Here is a 13456-nt window from a genome sequence, read left to right as displayed (position 1 = left end):
AGTTGAAAATGAGCCAAATTCACTGTGGAGAAAAACATTCCAGAATATCTTCCTCAATGTATCTCGGTTCTAAGCCCCATCCGCCTTTCTGGTCAGGAAAGCAGAAACACCATACACACACACACACACACACACACACACACGCACACACACTATTGTTTCATTACATAGGAAAAAATGCAGACACTTCCTATGGCCACGGTTGGCAAAGGGGTTGAAAAGAATTCTACAAGACGGAATCTGCGGGCTTCCTCTAGCTTGTTATTTATTCTTTTCAATCCTCTCTATCAGCAGGATAATTCTCCCAAACCAGAACAGAACAGGACTGAATTTGGAATGTCAAGAGAAGCCAAATGGAAGAAATATTGAGAGTTTGAAAGGGCTGGATCCAGACACGAGTTGTGAGACACACACACACACATACACACCATGCAAATTTACGGGGGTGGCTGTTGGGTAAAAGCATGCTGACCGTTCTAACGTCTCAAGGGTGCTTTTTCCAAAAGGCAATTGGACTTAAAAAGATTTAAAACTGAAAATAAAAGCTCACTAAGTACAGGTGGTCCTCAACTTATGACCACAAGGGAACCCCAAATTTTTATTGCCAAATGAAACATTTGTTAAGTGAATTTTGCCCCATTTTATGTCCTTTCGTGGGACAGTTGTTAAGTGAATGGCTGCAATTGTTAAGTTAATAATACGGTTGTTAATTGAATCTGGTTTCCCCATTGACTTTGCTTGTAAAAAGGTCGCCAAAGGGGATCACATGGCCTCAGAACACTACAGTTGCCAAGCGTCTGAATTTTGATCACATGACTTATACGGATATGGCAACGGTCATAGATGTGAAAAACAGTCATAAGTCACTTTTTTCAGCGCCGCTGTAACTTTGAACGGTCACTAAATGAACTGTTGTAAGTCAAGGATTACATGTACATTTAAGTAAATGTCTGATTTGGGGGGGGGCTTGCAGATTTTGAAGGGAGGCATCTTTTTGGCATCTCCCATTAACCAGAATACCTAAAACCATCAGATAGATGAAGATCTCTTCAGAATAGGAGGAAAGAATCTGGTCTCATCCATTGTCAGATAGAACTAAGAATTCAATTTTTGTTTTCCTCCCTTCCATCTCCATTTCCTTTCTTTTTGCACGTTATCAAGACTTTAAACCAGAAGTCTCCATGGCTGCCTGGAGAATTCTCCAGCATAGCTGAATGGAGAATTCTGGAACTTGAAGTCCACAAGTCTTAAAGTTGCCAAGTTTGGGGACCTCTGCTTTAAACACGAATTTAGTTAAATTAATAACCTTCATTTATATAGCAGTCCATATTTAGTACATGATTTTGGTCAGTTTACAATTAAAAACAGAACCCATAAAATAAAATACAATATAAAAAAGAGACAAAGCATATAAACATCCCAATAAAAGAATTGTACATAAGACTATTTGTTCCCCACAAGCTATGTTGTTTTCTACGTGTAAAGAATGATATCATTCATTTTGTCCCAAAGTAGGATAATTTCAGATACAGAATTGCTGCCTTGGCAAAAATTATGTTACGTGTCCATAGAAAAAGTGTTCTGTATCAATTTTTTTGCATCGATCCAAAATTCCTTCAACATGTCACTATTCTAGCAGGGCAACAGATGATGAAGTCAACATTTCTTTTTTGTTCCTGAAGTTGTTTCAACCTAGGCCTGCTTTTAATTATGAAACTGGTGCTTTTTTCCTGTTTTGATTTCCCAAGTAGGTCACTGGAAGTCTCCAAAAGTGAAGAAACCAAGCCAAGTAAAATTATATGGAGCCCACCCAAGTCTGAGGAGGGGAAAAAAAATAATAACAGGAGGAGAGAGAACTTTGCTTACAGAACTCAATGTTCCATGCAAATCTTTAACTAACTTTTAAAACTTTTTCTTAAAGGACTATGTTTTGAAGGTTGCACTGTCTGCTAAATGCACACAAAAGAAACCAAAACAGGGAGGATAAAAAGGCCTGAGTTCAAATTTAGAAACAGAGTTGGGGTGCTGAGTAACCAACATATCCAGCATGGATTCAACTTTGATCCAACTTCAAGTGATCTTTTGTGGATACCCCAAACCTGGAGAACATTACAGTTATATTCAGAGAATGACTTAGAATGCTAGATGGTAGATGATAAATGGCCTCACAGAGGATATAATTAACGGGCCAAAGTTCAGGCACACTGCAATTTTGTCAGTGCTTATCATTATACAAGTTTTCTTTAAAAATAGCTCCAGATGGTAGAATAACATCTACCATGAATTTTTAATTTATTTATTTATACTTTGTGTTTCTAGATCACGGGTGTCAAACTCAAGGCCCAGGGCCGGATCTGGCCCTGGGATGCTTAGATCTGGCCCATGGGGCTGCCCTGGAAACAGCGAAGGACCAGCCTGAGGTAACTCTGCCAGTGAAAACGGAGCTGAGGAGAGCCTCCGAGCTCCGTTTTTGCTGGCAGAGGATTGCAGGAGACAGTCACAGCCAGAAACAGAGCTTGGGAGCCCGTTTTGTTGGCACAGCCCTTGGGCCACCACAGGCACCGACACAATGATAGTCACGATACATTCGCTGACGATGTAAAGCTATTCAACACCACAGACAATACTGCTACCCTTCAAAAAGACCTTGACTAAGTATCAGAATGGTCAAACAAATGGCAACTTCAAATCTCAACAAATAAATGCTCTGTCTTACATATTGGCAAAAAAAATCAGAAAATCAAATACACGCTGAATAGTCAAGACCTTGTTGATGATCCAAACTCTGTCAAGGACCTTGGAATACTCATCGCTAATGATCTAGAGCCCACTGTAACCACATAGCCAAAAAGGCATTAAGAGTTGTTAACCTAATCCTACATAGCTTTTTCTCTGGTAATATCACACTACAAACTAGAGCATACAAAACATTTGTTAGACCAATACTCGAATACAGCTCATCAGTCTGGAACCCACATTACGTATCTGATATTAACACAGTTGAGAAAGTCCAGAAATATTTCACAAGAAGAGTTCTCCACTCCTCTACTCATTGCAGAATACCTTATGCCACCAGACTTGAAATTCTAGTCCTAGAAAATCTAGAACTACGCCGCCTTCGGTCCGATCTAAGTATAGTATATAAAATCATACATTGCAATGTCCTACCTGTCAATGAATACTTCAGCTTCAACCATAACAATACAAGAGCAAACAATAGATACAAACTCAAGGTTAATCGCACCAAACTTGATTGCAGGAAATACGACTTCAGCAACAGAGTGGTCAATGTCTGGAATACTCTACCTGACTCTCTGGTTTCTTCCCCAAACCCCAAAAACTTCAACCTTAGACTTTCTACTATTGACCTCACCCCTTTCCTAGGAGGTCTGTAGGGGGCGTGCATAAGCGCACGAACGTGCCTACCATCCCTGTCCTATTGTTTCTTTTCCTTTTCCTTTTTCTTATATGTATCCATATATGCATAGCTATGTTTTTACTTATACCTATTATCTTGTAAGCAACTGACAAACCAAATAAAATAAAATAAATGAATAAAATAAATAATTAAAATAAAATAAATAAAATAAATAAAATGAGTGATGGTGAGCTGGCCATGCCCACCCCAGACCCTCGAGGTCAAACACAATCCTGATGCAGCCCTCAATGAGATCGAGTTTGACACCCCTGTTCTAGACCATCTATCTTCCTCAGGGAGGGGCTCAAGGAATTTACATATCATTGCTTACCAAAGAGGAATGCAACTACATGATATGCAGATATAGCACCGTGTGTTACAGATATATAAGTGTGCGTGTGCTTGTGCAATGAGACCAATCCCAGTTAGCAATATTTCTGAATTAGTATTCCTGTGTACAACTATCTAGCTTTTCTGTGAAAAAAGTTTGTAGACGGTTCAGTTGGCCAGTGAAAAACAAGCCTTTTCCCATTTCTCTTATTTCATTCAACAAATGAAAAGGCACCAGAGCAACTGATTAATATCCTGACCCTATATTTAACTCTTTTTGAGGAATTAGCAGTTCCCCATTAACTACAATAGTTTTCATGAAATGACTGGCCTTGTGTTCTGTTGGATTGTAAACTCTATAATTCCTGACCGGCATAGCCAATAGCCAGGAGTTGTAATGCAGTGTGTGTGTGTGTGTGTGTGTGTGTGTGTGTGTGAGAGAGAGAGAGAGGAGATATATATATATATATATATATATATATATATATATATATATATATATATATATATATATATTTATGGGGGGTGTCAGGAAAAGGAAAAATCATTAACTGTTTGTTCTGTGTAACTTCTAGCTGCAAGCCCTGGTGGTTCCATGTGGACGCCCCAGTAGTATATGCTGGCCTTGCTTGCTTAACAGAGGTAGTGTAGAAAATAGGGAAATGGTGCAAAACTATCCAAAGCATAGTAAGAATAGTTGTCTAACATGTTCTTGTACAAAGAGGGAGAAAAACATCAAAAAGGAAATAACTGTGTAGACCAGGGATGTCAAACTAGATTTCATTGAGGATCTCAGGGTTATATGTTTGACCTCGTGGGGCTGGAGTGGGCATAGCCAGGGTGAGTGGTGCCACCTCAACATCGATGTATGTCCAGGACGCCTGTGGTGGCCTGAGTGCTCTGCCAGTGAAAATGGCACAGTTTCTGGCTGTGACGGCCTCCTGAAACCCTCTGCCAGTGAAAATGGAGCTCAGGAAGGCTGTGTATGGATGTTTTTATCAGCAGAGACACCATGGGCTGGTCCTTTGCTGTTTCCAGGGCGGCCTCACAGGCCAGAGCCGGCCCGTGGATCTTGAATTTGACACCACTGGTCTAGACAGAGTTTCTCAACTGTGACAACTTTAAGATGTGTGGACTTCAATTCCCAGAATTCTTCAGCCAGCATGGCTGGATAGGGAATTATGGGGGTCAAACTCCACAAATCTTAAAGAGTTGCCATGGTTGAGAAATACCGATCCAGACACATTTAGAAAATGGACGCTGTACCTCAGGTGTCGAGACTCTTGTTGGTGGATCAGTTCCTTCGCTGTCACTAGAGCTGCTTTCAGATTCAGAATCGGAGGAAGTGTCTGAGTCGCTTGTGCTTTCGGATTCTGCACTGCTGGAATGAGCCAATGCCACACTCTCGGGCTGCGATTGTGGGGCACTGCAAACCAAAACCAGGGGATAAAATTAGAAATGGGTGCGGATCGTCTTTCTGAATTCTCCTCTTCCGCTTGACGCAGTGGCCCCGTGAGGCGAAACAGTTCAATCAGCACAATTTGCAAACATGATACCACTGTTCACCAATCAATGTCAAGAGCCAAGAATGAAGGAAGATCTTTAGTCAGATTTTGGAGACTGAGAAGGACATTTCTAAAAATAAAAATACACTCAACAAAGATGGAGATTTCCATAATTAGGCTTGTTGAGTGATGTAACTGCTGGAAACTTGAATGCTTTTAAATCTAACTGCTGAAACATGCTGCTGGCTGTGCCTCGACTTACAACAACAACTGAGGCCAAAACTTCTGTTGCTAAGTGAGAAAGTTGTTAAGTGAACTTTCCCACATTTAACAAGCTTTCTCACCATGCTTAAGTGAATTACTGCAGTGGTTACGTTAGTAACACAGTTGTTAAATGAATCTGGCTTCCCCATTGTCAGAAGGCCAGAAAAGGGAATCACATGACCTTGGGGCACAGCAACGGTCATAAATATGAGCCAATTGCAAAGCGCCTGAATTTTGATCATGTGACCATAGGGATGCTGCAATGGTCAGAAGTGTGAAAAATGGTCATAAGTTACTTTTTCAGTTCCGTTTTACTTCGAACGTTACTAAATGAATGATTGTTAAGTTGAGGACTACCTGTATTTTCCTCCCCATGTTTAACAATTTATCAGTTTATAATGTAGCACACAAAGAAAATACAAAAGTAAATAACAGGAAAAATAGGGAAGGAAAAAGAGAACAGAAAAGTGAAGGAAAGAAAAGGTGAAGACTTCCGACTCCCTTTGGTGCAGTAGAATAAGGAATTAACATCATACCTTGACTTTTTACTTCTACACAATAGTTTAAACATTTCTATAATAAAAAATCTATCTGATCAGTAAAACCCAAAATCAAAGTTTCATTTTTTTCCACCTCAAGCTTAAAGCCTAGAAGTGGTTTCCGGGTAGAAATGAAAGTGTGTATTTTTTTTTCTTTGATAAAAGCAGTCAATTTAGCCACCTCTGCTAACTCCATCAGCCATTTCTTCCATTGTGGGGATTTCTGTGCATAGAACAGCCTTGCTGCTGTCAGGACTCCCTGTATTTTCCTGAAGAAAAGTGTCATATATCTGTCTGCAACCTTCTATTTTTATCCTTTTTCCCCGTTCTGTATTATTCCAAATAAAAAATTCTTCAGCCCATGTACATATGAGAAATCAATTTTATTTGTTTCAAAATTCAATCTTAGACATACTTATTCAAAATGAAATCCACATCTTGCAGGAAGTTCATTGTCCAGAAAGTTTGCATAGTTTGCATTCTTGTGAGAACAATCTAGCCTCTCTGTCTATCCAAAGAAATATTTGAAGTGCCAGGCATAGAAACATACATCTTCCTACAAAGAATGCGCTCTTCCGCTGACCTGGAGCCTCTCTTCTTCCTGCAGTATTTGGGTAATAGCTAATGGAGTTGCAGTCACTGAGTGGATCAATAGGCCCTCATTCATTACAGCACGTATTTAACAGAGAATGTGTGCTTGTGTGCGCACGTTACTTGCTCTGTTCTTAATATACCATCAGCGCTTGGTGGGAGTAAAAGCATAACATTTAATTTCTAACTCTTTCTTTATCCAGTCAATATACATTTAAAATAATGGGAATGAGTACTTTAATAAGTACTTGAATGCTAAATAATTACATAGTGGGCGCGACGGCTCAGTGGTTAAAGATTTTGTCCCAGCTCCTGCCCACCTATGAATTTGAAAACATGCAAATGCCAGTAGCTTAACAGAATAATCGAGTTGGAAGGAACCTTGGAGGTTATCTAGTCCTACCCCCTGCTCAGGCACAAAACCCAATCTCTTCTTAAAAACTTCCAGTGTTGGAGCATCTACAACTTCAGTTCCACTGTCCCAAAGGTACTTTTTTAAGAGGCAACTGGACTTTCTGGCTTTTTTTCTTTTTGAAGACGTTTCACTTCTCATCCAAGAAGCTTCTTCAGCTCTGACAGAATAGTGGGAAATGGAAGGATCCTGTCAGAGCTGAAGAAGCTTCTTGGATGAGAAGTGAAACATCTTCAAAAAGAAAAAAAGCCAGAAAGTCCAGTTGCCTCTTGAAAAAGCACCTTTGGGACAACCATGACCTGGAGGACTGAGAATCTCTACAGACTTTCAGTTCTACCAATTAATTGTTCTAACTGTCAGGAAATTTCTCTTTAGTTCTAAGTTGGTTCTCTCTTTGATTAGTTTCCATCCATTGCGGCTTGTCCTGCCCTCACAGGTGCTTTGGAGAATAGCTTGGCTCTCTCTTCTTTGGGGCAGCCCCTGAGATATTGGAACAGCACTATCATGTCACCCTTAGTCCTTCTTTTCATTAAACTACACATACCCAATTCCAGCAAGCATTCTCTATATGTTTTAGCCTCTACCTATTAGATTAATAGACACCACTTCAGTGGGAAGCTAACAGCATTCCATGTGCCTTTGGCTTAATCATGTTGGCATGGAAATTGTGTTTGGACAACACTGGCTCCCTTGGCCAAGAAACAGAGATGAGCACCGTGCCCTAGAATCGGATACAACTGACAGGGAAACCTTTACTTTAAAAAAATTACTAAGCATTTCTAGAAATGAGGCCAATTTGATGAGGTAAATTATTGTTTTGGGCTGATTCACACCTGTGGTATTTGTCTTATAGGTAGTCCTTGACCAACAACCTTTTGTTTAGTGACCATTCAAAGTTACAACAGCATTACAAAGGTGACTTATGACCAATTCTCGCACTTCTGACTATCACAGCATCCCCTCTGGTCACATAATCAAAATCCAGGCGTTTGGCAACTGGCATGTATTTATGATGGTTGCAGCATCCCATGGTCATGTAACTGGCCTTTGCAAACCTTCCTTGCGACTTCCAACAAGCAAAATCAATGGAGGAAGCCAGGGCTTGTTTAACGACCATGTGACACATCTAGTCCTGACAAGGGACTGAGTTGAAAGCTGGGGAAAACCAGTAATGGAGTCGGGACTATGCAGATTGATAGACTCAGTCCAATGACATACGAGATGGAGTTAACCCTTGCTTGGACTCTTGCAGCAGCTCAGTGGAGAAAAGGTAATAACATTGGTGAAACTCATTTAACAACTACCTTCCCTAGCAAGGGAAATTTTGGTCCCAAGTGTACTCATAAGGTGAGGACTACCTGTGGTTCCCAAGTTCAAACTCGGGATCAGTGAGATAACATCAGGGAGAGGCTTCTGTGAACAGAATGGGACAATTGACTACCGGCCAACTTGCCCTGGGACAATTCAACAACTCCATTTAGTAATTTAAAATATTTTTTAAAAATATGTTAATTTTTTTATCATTTGCATTTCATTTTGTCCCTCCTTTCACACCATTTCTTTAATGATTCTATTCCACCGTTTCTTTGATATTAGTGTAATTCTTGTCCCCTGGCGAGTTGACTGTGGTGAGTTGTCCTAGACCAGGGGTGTCAAACTCACGTTGTCATCACGTGATGTATGGCGACTCCCCCCCTTTGCTAAACTGGGGGTGGGCGTGGCCAGTGCATGACACATCTGGGCCGTGGGGCGCAAGCTTGACACCCCTGTCCTAGACCCTTCAGTGAAACCTACTGGGCCACAGCTTTACTATCATGTTCATATGGTCAGAAACCTCAGCATTAATTTATTTTTACACACACACCAATCCAAAACACAGCCTATGATCGTTTTTCCAACAATAGCAATCATTTGGAGTAGCACAAGTGAAGCAATGCCTAGCAGAATATCAAATTAGATGAAAATGCTCCCATTTGAAGGTTTACATGTTGAAACATGCCTTGCATTCAACTCAAACCTATCGCTTGACTTCAATATAATTAATGGCTCGTTACTGAACTTCCCACACACGAAACAGCTTGAAGTTATTCTTTCTCCTCACTCCATATTTAAACTGTAATCTCCTTTTATTCTGAGATTTGGTTGTGTGTGCTTCTTTTTGGGGACTATTAACATGCATAATATACTTTTCTAATGTAATTTTTTTAAAAAAAATGAGTTTTTTTTTTTCATTTTTGCCCACACTAGTGGATTTTGCATCGCTTAAAGGCAAAATTTCTGCTAATTCCAGGTCTACAGTTGAAGAATGCAACAGTTTCAGGAACAAGGTAATTATTAGTGTCAAGTTCAGGCATAATGGAGTGAAACATTAGCAGTTGCTTAAACAGCTAATTGGGAAATATGCCAAAAAATAAGCTGCATTTAGAATCAATACTTTTATCCTAAAGGATGTTGCTCAAAACTTACAGTGTTTGTATTTCGAGGAAGCAGAAATACATTTTTACAGATAAATACTCTCAAGCTCAAATTCACAGTTTAGTTGTAAAGCGTTTACTGTTTTGGCAAAACTTTTTATTCCAAGTTTTTTTGCCATGTTATACATATCTAACTGAGATGGCATCCTGGATTCTCAGATGCTGGCTTATTTTTTTTTTTTTTTTTAAGCTTATGGACAGTGGTCAAGGAGGTTAGTTACTTTACCGCAGATCAGAATGAAGGTGATATAGGTAGTCCTTGACTTACGACCACAATTGAGACCAAAATTTCCACTGATAAGCAAGACAGCTGTTAAATGAGTTTACACTATTTTACAACCTTTCCTGCCACAGTTCTTAAATGAAACACTACCATTCTTCTTAACATGGTTGTTAAGTGAATCTGGATTTCCCACTGACTTCCCTTGTCAGAAGATTGCAAAAGCTGATTATGTGACCCTGGGACAATGACTTCAGTATCATTATTTTCTTTTAAGAGCCCATAATCCCTTGCAGGGTGGAGTCTGGGCAACTGAATGGAGCTGAGAGTTTACTGGCTGGATGCCCTTCCTGTTGCCAATGCAGAGTTTTGTTCAGCAGATATATTCTCATTGTGCCCAGGTAGAGAAATATCTGCCTCTATGTAGGATCAAACCCAGAGCCTCCTGATTGTGAGGCGAGAACTCCACCTCTAGGCCACTGCAATGACCTCAGCATACTTGCAATAAAATACAATGCCAACAAGGAATGAAATGGCTAGTATGCTGGAAAAGGCAGGGAGAAGAACAATTAACTGAAAACAGGTCCTGATTTTTAAACCATATTGTATTTTACAGCAAGGCAAGATTACATTATTTAGCAATATCTGAGACTACTCTGAAAATAATAAGTACACTTCTGAACATGCATTATTTCAAATTTCCTCCATGGAACTGATATAAGCATACATAACAGGTACTTCATATCATATTTACTATATTTACTATCCCTTCTGCAAACTGGATGTTCAGTGAATTATTAAGGACATATCGTTTTGTTCGTTCTTATCATCACAGTGTTGAGGTCAAGAAACACTCAGTATTTTTCCACGTTTTAATAACTTAGATTGGTTTCAAATCAGCCTTACAAATCTCTATGAAAAGTTTAACTTGTCTCTTTTAACTTTTCCTACTCTCTGAATGCTTTTACAGAAATTTCTAGTTACACCTAGTGAATGTTTACATCAAGCTCTCCCTCCCCCTATTCCCTCTTATTTGTCATAAAGCAATTGTACCTTGGAGGTGTTGATGAGGAAGACGGTTTATCAGAAACCTGATAAAAGGGAAATGAAAAAGAAAAAGTTTAGTTTAACCAGTCCATACAGAAAACGGACTGCAGAAAAATGTAAATGCAGTCTATGTATTAGAAAGATCAATCTACCCCAACCATGTGCCCTACAGATGCACTACATTAGAACTCTCAAAATTATTTGCACAAAGGCAAATACACAAAATTGCACAAATACAGCACAAAGGCCAGGAATTCTGTGAGTTGTACACAAGGTTGGGGAAAGATTGATTCATAGTTTTGAGTGTGTGTGTGTGTGTGTGTGTGTGTGTAGGGAGATGAGATATAGAGATAGATAGATAGATAGATAGATAGATAGATAGATAGATAGATAGATAGATGATAGATAGATACTAACTTGGTCATCATCGCAGTCTTCACTGTCACTGATCTCTAGATCTTTATGCAGTGTTCTGAAAAACAAAGAAGTCACCCATGCAGATCAGTACTCAGATTTAGAACTACCATAAATTTATTTTGGAAAATGCAAGCTTAATTCTCACACAGCAATCTTGGGTTTTGTATGCCATGTACACGGGTGAGATTGAAAAGTTTTACTTTCCCTGTTTAGTAAAGAAAGTGTGCTAGACAAATTATGGTGAACACAGTGTTTTTCCAAAAATGTTCTTTATGGAACATAAATTTCAGATTTGCACTGCAAAAATACAAAAAAAAAAACAAAAAAAACCCAACCCAACCACATCCTCTTGAAAGCAAATGAGATTCATGCTCAATGTTGCCTAATACAGAAAACGGCCATCCCATAAAAGAAAATCTACAATATATGCTGCTACAAAGGTGATTCTGCGATATATTCCTAGGCATTGAAACAATTTTGACAGGCAAAACAAAATGCTCGAAGTTTGTCTCAATAATAAACTACTTAAAGCTTGCCATAAAATGAAACATGATATTAATGTCTAGTTTACTTTTACTGAGATTTTGATAACAGCTGTGAGCAACTTGAGTAAACAAGAACAATTTCACGATATGTAACAAAACAAGTTAATAAATTAAAATTAGAAAATAAATTAATTAAGAGAATTAATTCAATAGTACCTCTCTGATGAACAAGAAAATATGTGACATTTAAAACTCTAAATCTTTCAAAGCTACCTATAAAATCATGAAAATCTACATGTGATACATGCAGGAAAACGACAAAAAATGCATAGCTGAATTGAGTTAAAATAAAAATCATTAAAATAGCATCCTAAGATGTTTTGGTTTCAATTCTGAAAATATAAGAAAGTTCTTTGCTCCTTCCAATAACTTCAACATTGTGCTCAATGTGTTAATGGTTTGCTTTTTTCATTTATTCAGACAAACTGAAGAGTACAGTATATTGTGCTGTTCTCAAAATGCGGAAATATGACCACTTTGGGAATGATGCCTGGCAGCGGTTTGCTACCAAACAAATAATGCTTTTAAGAGCCAAGAGAACAAAGTGATGGATAACAAATCCAAATGAAAACACAAGAGATTAGAGTTTCTAGATAAGATCTATTTATTTAAGCTTGCCAGCTGGCAATCCTTTTTAAGTATACCTCTTCTCCAATCCTGTAAAATACACACACACACACACACACACACACACACAGAGAGAGAGAGAGAGAGAGAGAGAGAGAGAGAGAGAGAGATGACTGAGTGTGCCATGTATTTGGAAATTACTAGAGTGTTTAGAACAGGGGTGTCAAACTCACAACATCATGAGGGCATAATGTGACATATCAGGACTTTTGCCCCCTTTGCTAAACTGAGCATGGGTGTGGCCAGTGTGTGACGCATCTGGATTGAGGGCCAGGAGTTTGACAGCTATGGCCTAAAATGTAGACATATTTTGGCTGAAGAGCAAGTAACAAGTACCCCAGCATTTCCTGGAAGGCTTTGTATGCAGCATTTGTGGACCTTAAATCAATAATTGATTCAATTCCCATACACAAGTTGTGACGGAGGTTAAAACATTCCTCCATCTAATAGAACAGTGACTGTTATGTCTCATGATAGTATCTGGATGCCCGAGGACAATGCTCAAGTCTCGGTTCAAATAGGGTCTACCAAATGTTTGCTTCAGTATCTGGTGATCTTATACCTTATATCAAAGCAAAGGTTATGATACTCTCAAGAAAGAGAATGGTCCATAAACACATACGGATGGGATGTAGGCAAAGTGAACACATACACACACACACACACACACACGCACACGCACACACACACCTGTATCCAGATTAAGTCTCAAATTTCTTGTCTATTGGACAGCAATTACAAAAAGGTGGAGCTTAAAAAGTTTTTAAAGGCCAAGGAAATCAGTCAAATGAATTTTCAGGTAGGTAGCCATAAAGGTTCCCAACACTGAAAACTATTTATTAAAAATTTTAACATATATTCTAGGCCCTCTGATGTATTCCCATTGAGAGTTTATGCTTGGAATGAATGATGGACCTATGCAATTGAGTGAGGTTGCTTAAAATATTGACTTAAGCAGGGATGTTTATCTTGATCTTTGACTTCCAGTATCTTGAATGATTATATTTCTTGGTAGAAAAAAACCTTAAAAGCAGCATTTAATATTTTAGATTCACTGGTCAGCTTCT

General features: G+C 38.9%; 1 protein-coding gene across 13 annotated transcripts in view; it reads right to left on the bottom strand.

Annotated features, from left to right (window-relative positions):
• Positions 1–13456, bottom strand: part of AFF1 (ALF transcription elongation factor 1) — a 171851-nt gene that overhangs the window by 24362 nt on the left and 134033 nt on the right. For all 13 annotated transcript variants that reach the window (XR_015744051.1, XM_026698324.2, XM_087935881.1 and 10 more), the window contains 3 exons: positions 11218–11272; positions 10807–10844; positions 5015–5174 (listed from right to left, as the gene is read on the bottom strand). Coding sequence is in view for 12 of the 13 variants with exons in the window: in XM_026698324.2 (XP_026554109.2) it covers positions 5015–5174; positions 10807–10844; positions 11218–11272 (253 nt within the window). In the remaining variant the exon portion in view is untranslated. The remainder of the gene's footprint in view (positions 1–5014; positions 5175–10806; positions 10845–11217; positions 11273–13456) is intronic.

Source organism: Pseudonaja textilis, chromosome 6, assembly GCF_049901715.1.
Source record: "Pseudonaja textilis isolate UNSWEBS1 chromosome 6, rPseTex1.2, whole genome shotgun sequence".
In the NCBI taxonomy this organism is placed as follows: Eukaryota; Metazoa; Chordata; class Lepidosauria; order Squamata; family Elapidae; genus Pseudonaja; species Pseudonaja textilis.
Note: the sequence above shows the minus strand (reverse complement) of the source record. Positions and strands in the feature narration are given on the sequence as shown.